At 37.9% G+C, this 21297-nt stretch overlaps 1 protein-coding gene across 2 annotated transcripts in view; it reads right to left on the bottom strand.

Moving 5' to 3' along the window:
* Positions 1 to 21297, bottom strand: part of COMMD10 (COMM domain containing 10) — a 211121-nt gene that overhangs the window by 69691 nt on the left and 120133 nt on the right. Inside the window, exon 6 of one of the 2 annotated variants that reach the window (XM_042933497.1) lies at positions 15517 to 15715. The exons of the other annotated variant lie outside the window; for it this stretch is intronic. Coding sequence (XP_042789431.1) covers positions 15683 to 15715 — 33 coding nt within the window. The 3' untranslated portion in view covers positions 15517 to 15682. Of the gene's footprint in view, positions 1 to 15516; positions 15716 to 21297 lie in introns of those variants that run through there. 2 annotated transcript variants of the gene reach the window in all.

The following is a 21297-nucleotide window of genomic DNA, read 5'->3' as shown; positions in this document are numbered from 1 at the left end:
GAAGGGAAAGAGAGAGAGACAGCAGGTATCTCTGCCGTTATTCGAGACATTCCAATATCCCAACCTTATGTTACAACACTAGACAGGGTATTATACAATGTGCCCAGGCTGATTCTTTTTGTTTATCTGCCCATCTCCATATCTCTTTTCCATTTAGTAGATAATGTGCATAAAACAAGCATGCTCTAAAATTAAAATGAAATTAAAATTAGTTTCAGGTTGGAACAAATTTCTTCTACAGTTTTAAGAAAAAAATCACAACCACATACTTACTGATGTTTCATTCCAAGTAAATTTTAAAAATATGTATTTTGCAGCTTATGGAGACTCTGATAACTGAAGAAACAAAAGAAGCTGTATGTGCTAATCAAATATAGATATAGAGAGTAAGAAAACTGTATGATTTTGAGGTGGGATGGTTTCTTGAAAGAGACATGAAAGCTTTTTTTTTTTTTTTTAAGTTTATTTATTTATTTCTGAAAGAGAGACAGCATGAATGGGGGGAGGGCAAGAGAGACAGAGCGGAGGGGAGAGAGAATCCCAAGCAGACTCTGTGATGTCAGCGCAGAGCCTGACACGGAGCTTGAACTCATGCAACCATGAGATTGTGACCTGAGCCGAAAGCAAGAGTCAGATGCTTAACTGACTGAGCCACCCAGGTGCCCCAGGACATGAAAGCTTCTTGGAAGTCACACCATTCTAAGTTTTCTGAGGAGGAAGTCAACTTAGGTATACCAAACAGGTGGGGAAGCAAGGTTCAAGAGCTAGTTCTGACACTGCCCATTAGTATTAACCCACTTGAAGTATTTTAACTGGTTGCACTTGAGTTTTTTTCATCAATTAAGTAAGCAGATTGCAGTTCTAATCATTTGTTCTCTCCTTCCAGCTGTGAAACTCAGTAAGTTCATGGAACTATATCAAAATAACTAATAATAGAGGTAATATGTTGGAAAAGCTGGAGAAACAAAAGTCTGACTCTTCTTAGAGAAAACACTCCCACATCAAAGGACAATAACATAACATTACTGTTTACTGATTTAACCTGGGAACAGTCAATAAATTCTGGCCATGTAAATTCATGGTTACAATGCTAGTCATCGCAGAAAACCTAAAAATGGGTTAGTTCACAAGAGAACAAAGTGTTCAACAACACAGCAGGACCGAAAATTTTCCTTTGAGAATAAAAATATTTGCCTTGCCTTTTAATTCTCAGTTCTCCAATAACCACCATGACTAATGCCAAACTATTTTCCACCCAAATGCCTAGAAATCTGACAGTGGTGAGGAGTCAATAGTGGCTTTAGCTGTACTATTAAATGCACAAACACACAAACTGATAGAAGCTGCGGAGAGCCCATCAGCTAAAATAGAAATATGCTAGCCCTTAAAAAAAAAAAGGTATTAACTATCAACATGGAAATGGAAGAGTTGAGGTATAAGTTAATATCGAAAAACTTCACTTGAATTTGACTGAACATTTAGAGGTTTCTTTCTTTCTTTTCTTTTCTTTTTCTAATATGCACTATTAAAATCAACTGAGTTCACGTTCTGGTCATGACTGAAGTGGTCACACAAAATGCCAGAGACAGCAGCGATAAAACACTAGATTAAAATGCAAACAAACTACATAAAGACGTTGTCATCACTTTTACTCAACAATGTACAGGTAGTTTTGGAATGTGAAATACCGTAAGAGAGAAAAATGGAAAGCAAGCACATTTGAAAACAAGTAAAGTGTTTGTATTCTCAGATAACATGACCCTTGTATGTAGAAAAACCTGAGAGATTCGCCCTCTCCAAAAACTACTCGAACTGAGAAACCATTGAGGAAAGTCATGGGTTACAAGGCCGGTGTAAATTGTATCTCTGTGTACCAGCAACAATTCAAAAGTGAAATTGAGAAAATAATTCAACTCATAAGAGCTTCTAAGAAAATAAAATCCTTCGCAATAAATTTAGCAACAAAAGCATAACATCTATTCACTGAAAGCTACCAAACTGATCTTAATATACATATGGAAATGCAAAGAATGTAAAGTAGGCAAAATAATTTTGAGAAAGGAAGGAATTATTTAATGCAATTTCAAAAACCTGCTATAAAGCTACAGCAATCAAGATGATGTGGTATTGGTCTAAAGATGGACATTTAAATCAATGCAGCGTAACAGAGAGTCCAGAAATAAACCCTTCCATTTATGATGAACTGATTTTAGACAAAGGTACCACCAGGGAATTATATGAAATAAAGAATAGACCATACAGCTATCTAATTGTCCCAACACCCCTTGTTGAAAGACTATCCTTTCCTCTATAAAACTATAAAATTTCAGGAAGAAAATATAGAAAAAAAACTTTAAGTTTTTTTATTTTGAGAGAGAGAGAGAGAGTACAAACAGGGAAGGGGCAGAGAGAAGGAGAGAGAGAATCCCAAGCAGGTTCCATGCTGTCAGCACAGAACCTGATTGTAGGGCTTGATCTCATGAACCATCAGATCATGACCTGAGCTGAAATCAAGAGCCTGGGTGGCTCATTCGGTTAAGACTGACTCTTGATTACGGCTCAGGTCATGATCCCAGGGTCATGGGATCAAGTCCCGAGTTGGGCTCGGGGCTGGGCATGGAGCCTGCTTAGGATTCTTACTCTTTCTCCCTCTGCCCCAGTCCCCCTTCCCCTGCTCATGCACTCTCTCTCTAAAATATAAATAAATAAATAAATAAATAAATAAATAAATAAATAAATAAATGGCATTCAGACAAAATATGAATAACCATATTCATCATTTCTCACTTCACATATTATCTTGTAGTGAAAACCTTTTCCCCTGGTATATAAATTTAACTTATTTTACATTCGCCATTAGTGAATAAGTAGAAATACAGTGACATTTCCAAAGTAGCTCCTAGATTTCACTTCTTCACCCTTTCTCTTGTTTTTTTTTAATAAAGAAAAAAATCATTTAATATAGAATATATCTGACTCCTGTAAAGACGTTCAGTATATAATTTACAGGTGGACAGCAAAAATACAGTGAAAGACGTCAACTTGAAAGAAATAACAAGCACGGACAAAGAAAACTAAAATAACACAAAATACTATTAAATATTTTATATAGTCTACTTAATAGCAGTCTGCAAACACCAATCAATTAAAATAACCATAACATTAAAAGAAAGTCTAAATGTTGTTTTCTTTTGAATTCTAGTTTCTTTTGTGAACAAAAAGGCCAAATGAATAACAGGTAATTTCTTGTAAGGTTATCTTTCTGTCCAACCTCATGTTTCTGAAAAGAATGTTAAATTTGCTCATAAAACACTGTGTCAATTTACGATTACAAGGAGATTCTGTTCTACTTTTAAAACCACGTTCCCATTTAACTAGATGAGTCAATGAGTCAATGTAAAACCCTTTGGAATATAAGAGTTTGATAGTCTAATAGGTACAGAAACCATAATTGTTAACCATATTACAAGTTTCCATGTTTTCTAATAATTCTAATCCAAAGTACAAGTTTCCATGTTTTCACCAAGAGAGATTTCAGGATAAGTGGATTTCCAAATTAAACTTTAATTAAAATTTAATTCCAACAGTCAAAACCTACTTTTCTTAAGATCCACGTAAACTGCCTTACTATTTATTCTTTTCAACTTGGGGAACATTTTCATGAAAACACAGTAGCAGGCTTAAATGGAGCTCAATTATCCCTAGACAGTAAGACATCACAATTTCTTCTTGATTGTATTCTGTGTCCTCCCCAACTCCTTAACACCCCAGGGAGCATTCATAAGTTTTCCACCCTTGATCCCATGTCTAGTTGCGATATATTCACATACTTAGCAATGCTGGCTGGTGTACTAGGCATCCCTACACCCGTGCGCTCACCGAAGGACATACGCGTATGAAGGGACTCGGTACATCTTCTCACAAACCTGCTGTGCAGGTTTATTTGTTTTTGTTTCCTGGTTGAACTGTCTGTTCTCCCATCTATCTATTTATCTATCTAGTTATTCTTCCTCTGGGAAGAAAAAAAATCTCAGAAGATAAAGGACTCCAAAAATCAACCTCTACTTCCTTCTTGACATACAACCCATTTAAACAAAGAACAGTGGCTGAAACTGAAACCTAACATCCAAAACAACCGGGAGAGCCACCTCGCACATAGCTCACTAAATTGAAAGTACAAAAAAAAAAAAGTTTTAAGAACAATTTTATAAAAATAGAAGCTATCCTGTAACTTTCTTTTTTTTTTTTTTTTAATTTTTTTAACATTTTTTATTTATTTTTGGGACAGAGAGAGACAGAGCATGAACGGGGGAGGGGCAGAGAGAGAGGGAGACACAGAATCGGAAACAGGCTCCAGGCTCCGAGCCGTCAGCCCAGAGCCTGACGCGGGGCTCGAACTCACGGACCGCGAGATCGTGACCTGGCTGAAGTCGGATGCTTAGCCAACTGCGCCACCCAGGCGCCCCTATCCTGTAACTTTCAAAAAGTGACAGTATACATTTCGATCTATACGTAGCCTGTGCTGCGTATACGTATCTCTATGTCTAGAGATGCAGGTATCTATACTTTTTCAAAGTTAAACATCAGTAATTAGTACTATAAATCTCAGAAGTCTTTTTCATACCTTTCTAAGGGATCTGGAGAACACAGGCTCCTACCAGGAGTCTGTGACTGACTGGGAGTGTGAACACGAGGGACTGTATCACCATGAATATCCTCAGCAGTAAGATGAAGGGACTGGTGTTTATTTAGAAGACGGTCGCTTTAAAAACACAAAAACAAGACACTTGACATATTCCCATGGGACAAGAAGTATAAGCTCTTATTACTTGTTGCTTAAAAACATGAACGACTAGATGTTCCACAAATTCAAAAACCTAATTGTTCATTTGGTGATTGAGACGGGTTATGAAATAAATGAGTATACGTGAAAATCTGAAGTAACAAATGTGTGCCGTTTTATTTTTCAGTGCTCAGATACTGCTTGGGTTACATATATGTCAATGGATCCTTAGCAATAACCCTCTTCTTCCTTCTCTCAACAGAGTCTAGGGCCATCAGCTGAGAAACTGTGATGTATACCAATCCTTCCTTATCATCCCCCAACTTTCCCGAAGTTCATGATTCTATGATGCCTACCTCATCCAGGCAAGAACAGAATGGAATGAAAGGATCACGAAGCAAAGATAAGTATGGTCAACTCTTCATCACCCACTAGGACATTTTCCAGTGCCTTAGAGTTTGCTTTCTGACTGAATGCCCCATAATGCACGTAAGTCTTCGCTCCTCAAGAACATGGATGGAGTGCAGTACGTCTGAGAAATTCAATACCTGGTCTTGTTACCTGATACTATAATACCTGATAATGCTCTGTAGGTAATTATAGATGACGCTGGATGCACTCTTATGGCTTAGTATCTAACTCCTGCCCTTTTTATGAGGTCTCTCTACTGCTTAAGAACCAACAAGGGGTGCTGGGTGGCTTGGTTGGTTATGCATTTGACTCTTAATTTCAGATCAGGTCATGATCTCACGGTTCATGAGATTGAGCCCCACATTGGGCTGTGCGCTGATAGCCCACAGCCTATTTGGGATTTTTCTCTCTCTCTCTCTCCCCCTTCTGCGCTCATTCTCTCTCTCTCTCTCTCTCTCTCTCTCTCTCTCTCTCTCTGTCTCTCAAAATAAATAAACTATATACATATAAAAGAATAACCAACAACAGCTCCCAAATGTCTATCATAGGAAGGTTCAGCTTTGATGACCGGTTTTCAAAGTTGGCGTAATCTGGGCTCCGGCTACATAGGTAAACAAATCTGACATAACCTTATGACCAAACCCTGACAAAGACAGTATAAATAAGGAAAACTAGAGACCAATTTCATTCCTTCATACGGTAAGAAAAAAAAAAATGCGAAACCATCATCAAATTATTATCAAATCCACTGGGGTATTAAGAACAAATTAAAATACCAAAATTAAGCAGAGCTTTTACAAGAATAACATGATGGTTCAATGATAGAAGAATCATCAATATAATTCATCATTTCATAAAACAAAAGCCAACAGCGTAGGATACAAAACCCTCAGACGGCATGGATAGATGCCCAACAGGACTTGGTAGATTTAGTCGGTAGATTGTGTTTAGTGTGCTACAGCTGCGGTAGCAAACGACCACAAACTTGATGGCTGAAACAACACAAATGTATTCACTCACAAAGTCTGCAAACAGATGCACTGGGCCAAACCCTTAGTTGTCACAGGACTGTACCCTCTGGGAATCTCCTTTAGTATTTCTTGACTTGAGGCCATGTCACTCCAGTCTCTACCCTAGGGATCCCATCAACTTCTCCTATGTACGTCTGTCAAATCTCCCTCTGCCTCTCAAAAGGAATCTGTGATTACGTTTAGAGCCTACCCAGATACTCCAGAATAATCTCTCCATCTCAAGATCCTTAACTTCATCAAATCTGCAGAGATGCTTTTCCTTATTAGATAATATGCACAAGGTCCAGGGATTAATACCTGATATTTTGGGGGAGCCATTATTCTACCTACCACACTTTTCCTTTAAAAAAACAAACAAACACAAAACATTTTTCTCAAATATTAGTTTGCTAGAGCTGCCATACCAAATACCACAGACTGGGTGGCTTAAACAACAGAAATTTACTTTCACAGTTCTGGAAGAAATTGAAGATCAGATACCAGCAGGGTGGGTTTCTCCTGAGGCCTCTTTCCTTGGCTTGCAGGTCGCCGCCTTCTTGCTTTGTCTTCACAAGGCCTCTTCTGTGCACATGTATCCCTGATCTCTCTTCCTCTTCTTAAAAGGACACTAGTCATACTGGATCAGGAACCCACGCTTATGACCTCAATTAACCTTAATTACCTCTTTAAAGGACCTATCTCCAAATACAATTGCATTAGGGGCTACGGCTTCAACATATGAATTTTGGGGAAATAACGGGAGTCCATAACACTCTCTAAAGAAGGTTCATGTGGGGGAGGAGTCAAAGCCCCAGTCAAGGCTAGTTATAATGTTCTAATGATAGGGGCACCTGGGTGACTCAGCCACTTAAGCGTCCGACTTCGGCTCAGGTCACGATCTCATGGTTCATGAGACTGAGGCCCATGTGGGTCTCTGTGCTGACAGCTCAGAGCCTAGAGCCTGCTTCGGATTCTGTGTCTCCCTCTCTCTCTGCCCCTCCCCTGCTCGTGCTCGGTCTCTATTTCTCTCTCAAAAATAAATAAACATTAAAAAAAAAACATTCCAATGATAAAAAACTAAGTGCAAGGTTTTTTTGAGCTCTTTATTACTCTACCACCCACGACGGGCCCTAAAGGGTTCTCCCTTTTTTTTCTACCCTGTCTTATAAGAGACTGCTTCCTAGGTATTTGGCTCCACTTTTCCTGCTTCCCCCAAATTTATGCCAGACCTGGATCAGGGAAACTCCTACAGCCAGCCCATGTACTGTTCCTAAAGGTCCAAATAAAGACCTGTTAATTATGTTTACTAAGTTGGGTCAGCTTATTTAGAAAATTGTGTTCTGTTTTCATTAGTATGTATCCTCAGAAACTATGCAAGGCAAACCTGTTTCTATTGTGTAAACTTATAAACAACCCCAATCTACACAGTAGGGAATATTTGTAAGAAGTTTACCGTTAAGAGTGGTTGATTAGGGGTGGTGGAACTGGGGGGAATTTTTTTTCCTTCTTTATACTCTCTGTATTTTCTAAATCTTCTATAATGGTTATCTATTATTTTCAGAATTAATAAAAAACATCTTTTGTAAAAATATATGTCATTGTTTCTTAATGGCTATTTAATCAATGTGTTTACTCAAAAGTATCTTTAAAACACTCTATTAAAACCTCTTCCTCCCTAAATCTTTGTGAATCCTACAATCCTAATTTAAAAGTTTTCACCTTTGTGTTGGTAGTGCAGGAATTAAAAAAGATAATAGAAACTTGAACAAAATTATAATTCCATGCTGGTATGTTTAATTTATACCCAGTTTTGAAAGTTCCGTGCTAAACATGATAAAATTTACTGCTGATTAACTGTGTTGTTTATAGTAATTGTGGTGAAAATATGGGTCTTCTTCAAAAATATAACTGAATGCTCTAAAAACTGTTTCTATGAGAATATCAGATTTGTCTTATGTTTCCACTAAAAGCACAAAAAAACCTTTCTGGTTCATGTAAAGGTTGTACACATATACACACTGTACGTAATCTGGGTGATCAGCTTTAATCTCATCTTTGTAATGCAGACAATTGAGCAGTGAGTAAAATAATCTGAATTAACAGAAACACAATAGGAAATATTACAAATAAAACCTCTGGAGAAATTCAAATTTTCTCCCGAATGTGAAATCTTCCGATCAGTTTGCTACCTAGTCTTTTTCCAATAACTAAAACTGTAGGTCATGGTTAAAAATACATATCAAAGGAAAAAAGATTTCCTTAACGTTAAAGTGCTTCTTTTGTCTGCAAAAACACCGAATCCAAAAATATTGGACAATGTGTTCTTTTTTTTTTTTTTTTTTTTTTTTTTTTTAAATTTTTTTTTTTCAACGTTTTTTATTTATTTTTGGGACAGAGAGAGACAGAGCATGAACGGGGGAGGGGCAGAGAGAGAGGGAGACACAGAATCGGAAACAGGCTCCAGGCTCCGAGCCATCAGCCCAGAGCCTGACGCGGGGCTCGAACTCACGGACCGCGAGATCGTGACCTGGCTGAAGTCGGACGCTTAACCGACTGCGCCACCCAGGCGCCCCGACAATGTGTTCTTTTAGGATTAAACTTCTAATCTAACTGGAGAAAAGAAGTATCAGTGCTGTAATGGTCTGGGATGTCTTACTTCAGAACAACTGTCCCTTGATATTAAATTCTGTAAATGATAAGGCTTTTCCTTTCCCACAGGACAGCAACCTCAACAGGAGCTTTTCCATTTTAACCCTGATAGGAAGAAGTAAAAAAAAAAACGTTTTTCTTCACGGCACTCAGTATATCCCCCGATATTTATACCCAAATTTTCCTCACAAAGGAAATCTTCAAGGAAAAAATAAAAAGCTCTGCATTCATCTACAAATAATTAGGCAATATTAAGATATCAAAGATAAACAGATGAGAATAAGGGCAAAAGCCATTTATATTTAAACTAAATACTATATACATAAGCAAAACACTGAATAAAACCGTCACCAACATCTTTTTAATTGCCCCATTTTATAAAAGTTAGATATAACAAGGCTTGGCTCAATATTATTTCTATTGTATTCCTCTCAATGAAATGAACTTGACCATAATGCATCAATGCTAGCTAGCTATAGTGCTTAAAATATTCTGAGGTACTCTCTTTAATGTAAGTAAACTTTCTTTATATACTTACATCTTTATAAGACAATGCTGACCACACATAATAAAACTACATAAAACATCATTCACATTTTATCCATCACATTCGTTGACACTGCATTTGCATTAGATATGAATTCACATAAAAAAGAAATACCAGTAAATTATGAAAAGGCCACAAAATGTAAAATGAAAATGACACTGATAAATAAACTCACACGGTATCTTCATTTCTCCAGATGTATATGCTGCCTATCAAGGAAATGAGATGGCAAATGTTTATTCAATGTAAAAGACCTCTGAAGAGGTGAGGAACGCATCAGTCCTTACCCTTTCTGGATTTACAGACTTGATAGTCCTTGTAAATGCTACAGGCCTCTTCTCAGAAAAACAAACAAAAAAAAGGGTATAGGGTATGCAAATAGACACAAAATGTAGCAGATAATTTTAGGAGCTTCACAGACCTTCTGAACACAGAACCCGTACCCTTACACAGACTCTTGATACTCAATGACCATTTTCATGGCAACCCAAAGGTCCAGGTCCTGCGATAATTTGTCATTTTGCTGGAGCACACATTTGAATTACACTAAAACAAAGTTCAGAGACCGATGTGAAGGAGGAAGCCCCCCAGCTAGTTGGGGGGAGGCTGGCATTCACATCTCAGTTTGATTCTGGCAGCTTTACGACTCATCATTAGTAGAATCATTATCAAGAAGTGTTTTAGTGGCAGTCATTAATATCTTCTGAAGGTCTTTGAATTTCTCATAATAAAAAGAGTACCTGTGCTTTCATATCCTAAGGCGCCTCGACAGTTACAACACAATGATTCTCTAAATGAAAGCAGGCTTATAAAAGATAACCAATATAAATAAATAAATAAAAGTATATTATCTCCATAGACAGTCATTCATTAACATATTTATTAAATCCCTATTTTGTGCAAGATCCTTCCTAGTCATTGTGCAGTTTAGAGACGTAAAAAAAAACAAAAAAACAAAAACCTACTCAATCTTCTATGAGCATTCCATATTATCCACTATGTTTATTTCTAAAAATATTGACCACAAAGAACCACATGGCTGAAGTTTTACTATGGACACCCTAAAACAAGTAGTTAGAAGTGACAGATACATTTACTATGTTCTCCAATTCCTAGAACCATTAAAGTTCTAACATGGGTTTGCTGATAATCGCCTTCAATGTCTGCACTAACTTACGTCATATGAAGACAAACCATGAGACATCCGGTTAGTTTTCTTAAAATAAACAAGGTTGGGATCATAAAATATGATGGATTCATTATCTGAAATGCCAAGATAATTTCTTGAAATAGTGTATAGTTGGCATGTTTGTTTGTCTGATCAGAAGTTCTATTTCATCTATCACCCTGGCCTACACTTGACACCCTCCTTTACCCACCTCCCCAGCCAACATGTTTTCACCCCACACGTGCATGGTGTTTCAGCGTCTCTTAATGGAACCTCATTTCTTTCCTTTTTTTTTTTTTTTAATGTTTTATTTATTTTTGAGAGACAGAGAGAGAGAAACAGAACTTGAGTGTGGGAGGGGCAGAGAGAGAGGGAGACACAGAATCCGAAGCAGGCTCTAGGCTCTGAGCCGTCAGCACAGAGTCTGAAGTGGGGCTCAAACTCACGAACTGTGAGATCATGACCTGCGCTGAAGTTGGACGCTCAGCCAACTGAGCCACCCGGGAGCCCCGGGAACCTCACTTCCAACCTTCAATTCCCTTCTAGTGCCCCCACAAAAAGCTCCAGCCCCAGGCAACCAGAGCCACCACCACTGGCTTAGATATGTGGATTTATTAAAAGATGTAAGGGTGCCTGTAAAGAGAATTACTGCTTCTATTCCTAGAACTTTATAGGAGAGAGTGTTTCTGGTTTTTCTAATAGGAACTCTGACTGTATTTTCTCATCAAACCACTGCTACAGATGGTTGCTTCACTCTAGGTACTGTTTACATTACTCTGAGTTAAATGATGGATCAAGTCAACTTTTGAGGGCTGGGATGGAAATCCAAATGATATTTCTCAGATTGCTTTTCAGGAGAAAGAAGTTAGAATTAATATACTGATGGTTTACCAAGTATGCTAGGTATCAGGCCCTGACCTTAGCTGTTTACATAGATTCTCGTTTAATCAACACAATGAAGCAGGAGGTATCGCAATTTACCAAGGTGTGAGAAAACCAGAGGAAGTTCAGTTAACTTGACAGGGCTGGAATTCAAAGGCAGTTCTTCCTGATCCATGTCTGTTCTCTTAGCTGCTCCACATTGTTGTCTCTTATGTATATTTCAAGTTTTAAACATCACTGTATAATATAATCTTTAATATCACTGTATAATTATTTTGTGAGTTGTTGAGGGTGTGTATGGGTAAGATGTAATTGATTTATTTTTAAAGTTGATTTCACTTATTTTGAGAGAGAGTGAGAGGAAAAGCCCAGGAGGGGCAGAGAGAGAGGGAGAGAATCCTAAGCTGGCTCCACAGTGTCAGCGCGGAACGCGACGTAGGGCTTGAACTCACCAACTGTGAGATCATGATCCGAGCCCAAATCAGGAGTTGGACGCTTAACTGACTGAGCCACCCAGGTGCCCCCAAAATGTAGTTTAAAACAGAGATGTATTAAACTTTTTTTGCTCTTCAAAATCCATGTATTTAAAATTCTGCATATATTTGAAGAAGTAATTGAAAAATAAAAATGTCTATATATGCGATTTGGACCTTACTAGAAATTCCACGAGTCGGGACGCCTGGGTGGCTCAGCTGGTTAAGTGTCTGAGGTCAGCTCAGGTCATGATCTCTCCATCTGTGAGTTCAAGCCCTGCGTCGGGCTATGTGCAGACAGCTGGGAGCCTGGAGCCTGCTTCGGCTTCTGTGTCTCCCTCTCTCTCTGCCCACTCCCTCCGCCCCTGCTCGCACTCTGTCCCTGTCCCTGTCCCTGTCTCTGTCTCTGTCTCTCTCAAAAATAAACATGAAAATAATTTCAACAAATTAATGTGACTTACTAATGAGTAAAGACAGCAAGCTAAATAATTACCAAATTCTTTTATTTAACATGATCTCATGGTAATATATCAGGTAACAAACTGAAATTCTGCTGACTGCAATTTCAAATAACATTAACTTATATGCTCTACTTTTCTTCCCCTAAATCTCTAGTCAAATCCTTGCAGAAGAAAGGAACCATACCATATTCTCTGTAGGGATACTATTGAGCGATGAGAGTGTTTCAGACTTGCTACTTTCACCATATTTAAAAAAGAATACTGTTGTTCTGTTTTAAAATTTGACAAAATTGTTGCCAAACCGTACACTTCATCTTGCAACTTGCTTAAAAAAAAATCAGCACTGTTTGTTGAAATTTATCTCTGAAGGTAACACAGAAGTCGAATTCTTCCACTTTGTTCTATCTCACCGTACAGAGACCTCTTTAATTATCAGCTTAGAATAGGCGTTCACATTGTTTCACTTTGTCACTATTACAGATGTAATGATCATCCTATACATGTACAATGCTTTCTGGTATTGACACACGGAGGTGTGAACTTCAGGCCGATAGGGTTTGTGCAACTCCAAAACTCCTAGGTAACTGCTTTTTAAAGTGCTTACACCAGGGTGCCTGGGTGGCTCAGTCAGTTAAGCATCCAACTTTGGCTCACGTCACGATCTCACAGCTCATGGGTTTAAGCCCCGCATGTGGCTCTGTGCTGACAGCTTAGAGCCTGGAGCCTGCTTCGGATTCTGTGTCTCCCTCTCTCTCTGCCCCTCTCCCACTCATGCTCACTCTCACTCACTTTCTCTCTCAAAAATAAATAAACGTAAAAAAAATTAAGTGCCTACACCAATTTCCTTTGCCACCAGAAATGTATAAAGAATTCTCATTTCCCTATATAAATATCTGGCAATACCAGGCCTCCGCATTTTTGCCAATTTGATGGGTATGTCAAATGCTATCTCATCCGTGTTTGGTTTATCACTCCACTGCCTCATCGGTGAAATTCATTGCTGATATAAAATTTTATTTTTCTTAGTGCTGACAATGCATTGTGATGGTGTTTACATATTTCCACAGTCATTTTGGAGTGCTGTCATTTAAAAGATTTAAAAATTGAACTTTTAAGTCTGGAAATCTAATTTCTCCCTCTTATAAAGTGTTCTAGTTCTGCCTTTACTTAGGCACAATATCTGTTAAAAAGTGCTTGGTGTATTCATCACAAACTTACCTGGTTTTGAGGATTCTATTAATTAAAAAGAAAAGTACTTTTAAGTTTTATACTATATAAACGTTTGGCACTTACAACAAAGGGCAATATTAAAGACATTAAAAGTCCTTATAATGTCATCTTTTTACACATACCTCAATAAAATTAATGATTCCAGCTTCTGCTTACTGAAAGCATTTTATACATCACTTATTTTACTCAGCCCAATGTTGGTTTGTTGCTCTTTCATTAAGTTAGTTCTTCTAAGGCGAGGATTGTTGTGTGGTAAGGTCTTTAAATACAAAACGTATTTTTAAGGTATAAAACATTGGAGAACCCGAAAATTTCTCTTCATGTCCCCTTCCCGTGCTATGCCTTCTAAGGTAAATACTATCCTGACATCTAACAACACAGATTTGAACTTCAAAGAAGTAAAATTATAGAATACATATTCTTTTGCCTTTGGCTTCTTTCACTCAACATTGTAGTTGGGTGATTTACCCATGGTGTTAAATATAGCCATAGTATTTATACTGTAATTGGTGTATAGTATTTCATCGTATCACCATACCACAATCTATCCATTCTACTGTTCATGGGCATTTGGGTAGTTTCTACATTGCGGCCCTCATGAAGAGTATTGCCATGAGCAACACCGTTCATGTCTCTTGGTGATCAGTTCTGTACTTCAGTTGGCATACACCTAGAAGTGGGATTTCCAGGATACATGGCATATGTATGTTCCATTTTAGACAACAATAACAAATAGTTCCCAAATAGTTCCCAAAGTGGAATACCAAAGTCTAATTTCTGCATTCATTCACTCATTCTCTGATTTTTAAAAATGAAAATGTGTGAAGGCACTGTGCTTGATGCTGGTGAAAACAGCCAGCACCACGTTCCTGGATCTCTGCAGCAATCACTCCTTCCTATATTCACTTTCCTGAATACCTACGGTAGGCCAGGCATTGTTGTACATTTGGAGACCATCAGATTAATAACAAGGACAAATCCCTCACCCTCATGGTACCTACATTCTAATGGGAAGACCAACAATTAAACAAAGCTAATATGTAAGCTAAAAAACAAAAAGAATATCAAAAAGTAGAAATGCTATGGAAAACAATTAAACAGGATAAAGAGGAAGAATGTGGAAGTGGGGAATGGGGTCTTATTTTAGATAAAATGCACAGGGAAGGTGTCTCTAAAAAGGTGAAATAAGGTTCCAAAGGAAGGAAGTAGTGATAAAGGTAGGGAGCAGTGACATTTAACATATACATATTCTGAAAGTGGAGACAACATGATTTGTGATGGACTGGATGTGGGGTGTGAATACACTGATTATGACAGACTATTCGTGAATGTTTGACTGGATGAATAACAATATCTACTAACAAGTTTGTAGAATGATCTATTACCTGTCAACAGATGCACACTAATTTATTAGGCAGTCCTCAGAGTACAGAGTATGTTCTCTATAATAATACTTAGACTGTATTTCAAATCTTCCTCTGTTGTCATCCCAACAATCAGTCGATAGTTACTTTGTAAACAAAGAATTATTATTCTTCCTGGAGAAAAAGATTTATAAGTGAAACAAATAAACACACGAATATGTCTGTATATACGTGTGTTTGTGTGTGTATATACATACATAATCTGATTATCGCCTTTTAGGTCACTACTACCAATTACTATTCTATTTTTAGTGTTGACTTTCTCCTTAGTGTTTTGATTTTGACTTATGGTAATTCAACAAGGAGGCAGGTAATTTGGTTTAAGTTTAGTGATACCACCACATGCGAGCCAGTACCACTAACCTAACAATATGAATAGACAAATAACAAGTCTAACTCTTCTAGCTTACTTTTGCGCTACAAGATAAGAACAGCAATACTTTCACGTTACTTCTTTAGAACTAAAAATCATACAGAGTAGTCTGTAGCTTTGCTTTTATTATGCCAAGAAATACTATCTGGAAATCCAGACAGATTTGTTGCACCAAAATGGCAGCCTATGTGGTTGGTGGTCAGTTCACACAACCTTTTCTCTCGAACAATAAAAATTTCAAATGCCAGGTTTACAAAGCCTTGGTATGTACTTATCCAGGAAGTGTTACAGTTGATTCTTGTTTCTGTAAAGAAAGGAAGATTACAAAAGAAAAATGAAACATTCCACATAAAATTAGAAGAAGAAAGAAGAATATTTATTAATCTACTTGTATAGCTGTGAAAGGCATTAGAGCAAGATGGGAAAAAGTGAATGGCTATGGGAAAGGAATCAAATGTGTGTATGCTAATAATTGTGAAAAGAGAGTAAGAATCTCGCAGAAAAATAAAAAGCAAAATAAAAGTAAAAATCTAGAAACTTCCCACTCACAATAAAACAGACACTCCCAATGTTTAATCTAACAAATGAGCTACAATGGAGAAATTGCACGTGCATCCCACAAATACAGTGAGAACTGTAAACGCTTTAAGGGGGAAAAAAAGGCAACTCCTTCTACAAAAGGTTCAATATAAACAGGTATGCCTCTGAATCTAAAGCGTAAGATAATAGTACAGTTCTGACAGCCCTGTTTGTTCTTAACCACATAAACGGCCTGGTGAGAAAAAGCTTATGCTCACTTCTATTGAAAATGGAAATTGTTTTTACTTATTTCCATTATTAAATGCCTACCGTGTAGACTGCTATGGTCTCTTCCCTTCTAAGGGCTTACAATAAGAGACAAATAATACACAACTGAAAAGACACCATACAGTCTCACTCAAGTAAATAAATGAATAATCCCCATTAGCAACATGTACAAGGAAGGAGTAACTGCCCATGACTACACAGTGTGTGTAACAGGGAGTCCTGGGTGTTACATGTATGGCAATGTCCAGCCAGGAGACGTTAAATAAGGAGCTTTTGAAATAAACAAGGAAAGGTGAACAGAGTATACTCCCAACATTACAGGAGAGCTGGGAAAAGGCTCCCAAAGTGAAATAAAATGATTATAAATTGAATAAGGCTGGTCGACTCACTTTTGTGAGTTAAAGATAGGAGCCCAGATGTTCCCTTTCCTAACTTCAGTGTGATCGGTGTTATCTCATTTAAGCTCTGCTTTATCTCATTTAATATAGAGTTGTGATATTCATTGTAGAAGGGAGGAACCTGACACAGATGGTTAGGTGACCCGTCCGATCACTAGTGGTGCAACCAAGAGTAAAACCAAGGTAGTGTGACTTTGGAATCTACATTCTTACATACCATATCTACTAAATCGCAACTTCATGAAGAACTATTATGGTCACTTATTGGTAGAGCTTTGAACAATGCCTGGCTCATTAGCCAGGCCAAAAGAAAGAATGAAAAACAATACCGGAGGTGGTGAGTGTGATATAAAAAAAAAAACGGAGAGAGAGAGAGAGAGAGATTTTCACCCCTCTCTGATAAGGCAATGTTCTGAAATTCATTCAGAAAATCTGACGAGTGAGATGGAGCACCTGTCTTATCTTTATGCAATCTCTTGAAGGACCAACAAGAAGAATCCAGCCGTTCAAGAAATCTCTACTCCTACTACTATACTGGAGATTACTCATTTCAGTGGGCCCAGACTTGGTTATATAGATTCATCTCAACTATTAGTAAGAAAACATAATGCAATTCATATCAATTCAAAACACAGCTATTAGACATTTATAATACCTAGAAATTAAATTATTATTTCAACATTATAGGAGTAAAAGGACCAAAAGTATTCCAGATTTTAACATATAATGCAATGCACATAGTAAGGCAACAATTTTATTAACAGAGAAATCTACCCAATTCAATTCAATTCAATTCAATAAAATAAAAAGTACTTCAGATGGTCTCTTCAAGTTCACTAACCTTAATTCTTTCTTTTTAAAGCTTATTTATTTTTGAGAGAGACGGGGGAGGAAGAGAGAGGGGGACGGAACATCCAAAGCGGGCTCTATGCAGATAGCAGTGAGCCCCATGTGGGGCTCAAACTCACGAACTGTGAGATGATGACTTGAGCCAAAGTTGGACACTCAACCAACTGAGCCACCCAGGGGTCCCCACTCACCTTAATTCTTAAAAAATTAAAAAGGTTCACTAAAATAGGGGAAGAAAAAAGCTATATCATAGTGTTGCAGTTATCTGAACACAACATTTCCGTTCATAATATTTTGGAAGGAAGAAAGAAGGGGAGCGCTGATTGCTTCCTCATGCCTGTCAGCCCAACATCATGGAGTGTCCCTGCTTCTCAAAGGAAAGTCAGACAGAAGAAGAACCTGCCTTGGTTGGAATGTATCTAACTCAAGTATCGGCAACAGAGGTTTGTGTCTGATAGTTTATTTCCCATAAAGTAAATATGAATTTTAATTTTTATTTCACCAATCATATTTTCAGGAAAACACCCTCAAAATGGTCTCCTTTAAATATAAGCAAGCAAACTCTTCTAACTTCTACATAGTTTCAGGGCTGGAAATCAATGATAAATGTGTGCACAGGTTCACCTACGCATAAGTGAAGTGGAAACTGCTATTTCAACTCTAAGACTACTCAGTGGAACAAATGGATTAGCAAGTTTAAAAGTTCAGCTGGCCCAAAATTCACGATCAACCTGCGGAAATCTCCTTCAGGAATAGTGCACAATACACAGGCATATACTGCGACTATCAACTAATTTTGAACCACCTAGGAGCTGATATGCTGAATGCTTGACTTGAAGACAAGTCAGCAATGAGCTAATAATTTCAGGCAACCATCTTCAGAATTAAGAATGATGAGATTTTATTCAGCTTTGTTTCTGAATTTCCTTTTCACTTTCAGATTCTAGCATGTCAGTAATGCATGCAAACTAACAAAGGAGAGAAAAGAAGCAGTGGAGGTGGAATGCAAAGTGTTTCAGACAAATAAGGAACACTGCGAATAACAGGAAGCAAATATGTAACTGAGAGGATGCAGAAAGAAAAGGAAAAACCAAAATGTCTAAACCATATTAATAATCCTCAACTTTGCCTAACATCTGTGTTGTGAAGGTGCTCAAGAAACTGATGTCATGTCTTAGGTTTCTTTAAAAGAAGCCATCACAACCTTATTTTTTGGTTGTTATTTTATGTTTTACCAAGGTATACAATGCTATACTATTTAGACAGGAACACACACACACACACACACACACACAAACACATATGCATATATATATACAATACACACACACACACACACACACACATATATATATATATACACACACAACACAACATATATGTTGTGAACATGTCTGTATGTATGCATATGTGTATGCATGCATGTGTATATCTTTGTAATGAATCATGTACCTGAATATACACTTTTTGTTCAACAAATCATGTAATGAAAGAAAGACGAGAAAAACTACCAAATGAAACAGAATGGTGGAATCTTCCTCCAGGTAAGGAATGATTACCGCGCCGCTTCTAGATGCCGGCGAAAACTCAATAACACCAGATGCTACCATAGGTAGTATGGCTAATTAAGATTTAATGTACTTTTCTGCTCCAGCAATTAAATGGGAGGGACTGCAGGGAATTGTTTTATATCGCCAGGCAAATCATATGATGGTCAGAAAAGTAATGATAAGTTTCTACCAAAAATTCTGTTTTCTTGCATTTGTTGGAAGAACGTGTACACTTAATGGGGAAGCTCCCTCCTCCCTTGCACTTGGAGTTTAAAATGGACGTCGTGGATTTTAGCACTTTCCGAGTAAGGTTTTAGACACACCATATGTATGACCATCTAGGAAATCGATGTTTAATGGAATAAAAAGAAGAGCTGCTGGAGCCTGGGAGCCATTTTATTACTGTCTGATTTAGCAGCATCTAACAGAGATGGTAAGTTTTATCATGCACCTTTAGCTACTAAATTCACAAAACAAACAGAAGGCTTACCAGGGGAGGTAGAGAGTGATCAGACTCTATCCTCTAGTTACTCTTCCAGTAAAGCAGCATGTGTTGCCTAAAATTGCTGTGGGAACCTGGGAGCTCATAAGGCAAATCAAGTTCTACTTGAATGTCTTCTTTAATATCCTATATTCCGACCTCCACAGTAAATAACAAGTTCACACGCAGATATCCGTTATAAGTAAGTTCAAATATTCATGGGAAAATGAAGTACAATGATGCTAAACTTTGCAATTTAATTATCTTGCTGAATTCTTATTAAGCATATAAGCTGTGACTGCATGATGCTTTTGTTTGCATATTACAATTGATTTTCATGTATTCTGTAAATTCCAGTGAGCAAAAGGAAAGACAGGTTTGTGTTCCAGTTCTCCTTCTGCCTATGATATAAGAAAGGGTTACATTATTAGACATTATTTTTTCCTCAAAGCAGTACAAATACTTGCCATTTATATGTAACTATTCAGCAGAGGAAACAGGTTCAAAAGGAAAATCAAAGAAGAAGGTACAGAGAAGAGGAGAAGAACAGAAAACACCTAAATGAGTATAGGATCAGAAACACTAACTTAAGCCTCAGTGTAACATTTCCCTATATGAACCAGTTTGTATTCCTTTTATTTTTTTTTAAGTGTATTATTTATTTTTGAGAAAGAAAGAGAGGGAGTGCACGAGCAGGGGAGGGGCAGAAATAGAGAGAGGCAGAGAATCCCAAACAGGCACTGTCATCACAGAGCAAGATGCAGGGCTCGATCTCAACAAACCGCGAAGATCATGACCCGAGCCGAAACCAAGAATTGGATGTTCAACCGACTGAGCCACCCAGGCACCCCGCATATTCCTTTTCAGAAAAGCAGAGTTTAGCACGGGAGAAAGGAAATTGGATTGAGAGTGCAAAAATTTAGGTTCTAGTCCCACCTCTGGCATTCACAGGCTATGTAACTTTGATAAATCAAAGACCTTCCAGGAATCTGCTTTATAGACTCCAAACCAAACAGCAACTTCTTATTCCCTTCCTTTAATGCTACAGTATTGTCAGGGTGTCAGCTTATGACATTACAATGATTTCCACAGCAACCAAACCAATGTCAGTATAGTATTAGGAATCCTTTATAGCATCAGGTAAAGGCAAGACACTGGCAATCACAGGTGAACATCTACTGGAAAGCACACATCTCCAATATATAGCAAGGATGAAATCAAATTGTACTTGACAATTAAAGTGCCCCCTCTAGGTTTCCTCTTCTTTCTCCAACTGTAACTAATAATTGAAGTCTTTCCCTTCAAGGGGAGCAATGGACATTTCTGAAGATAACTTGCCTTAAGGCTCAAGTTTTTCTAGAGCTAATCAAAACTGCGTGTGGGGTGTGTACATATGCAGTGGGAAAAAAATGACCAAAATTCACCAAAACTATGTCTGTGAGGGGAGGGGGACACGATGTGGGGCAACTTGCTTTACATCTTTGGTTTCAAGCCTTCCACATGATAACCACGAGGAAAGAAAGCACCTATCGCTCTGGCTCTGAACTGACTTGAGAACCGGGCTAGTAGGCTTCAAGTCTACCTCTACCTCTAGCTCCACACTTAACGTAGGCAGGTCGTGCAACATGCTCCCCATGCTTCCATATCTGAAATGAATTCTGCTCAAACGGTAACTGGCCACCTCCATGGGGGCCGATATGGTAACTGAGACTTCACTGCACTTTCATAAAGGTAGCTAAAGTAGCGGAATTCTTCCACAGATGCTCTATTTCTATAAAAATAAAATTCTGTCCTCGGCTGT

Source organism: Panthera leo, chromosome A1 (genome assembly GCF_018350215.1).
Source record: "Panthera leo isolate Ple1 chromosome A1, P.leo_Ple1_pat1.1, whole genome shotgun sequence".
NCBI classification, from domain to species: domain Eukaryota; kingdom Metazoa; phylum Chordata; class Mammalia; order Carnivora; family Felidae; genus Panthera; species Panthera leo.
This window is presented reverse-complemented; position numbering and strand designations above follow the sequence as displayed.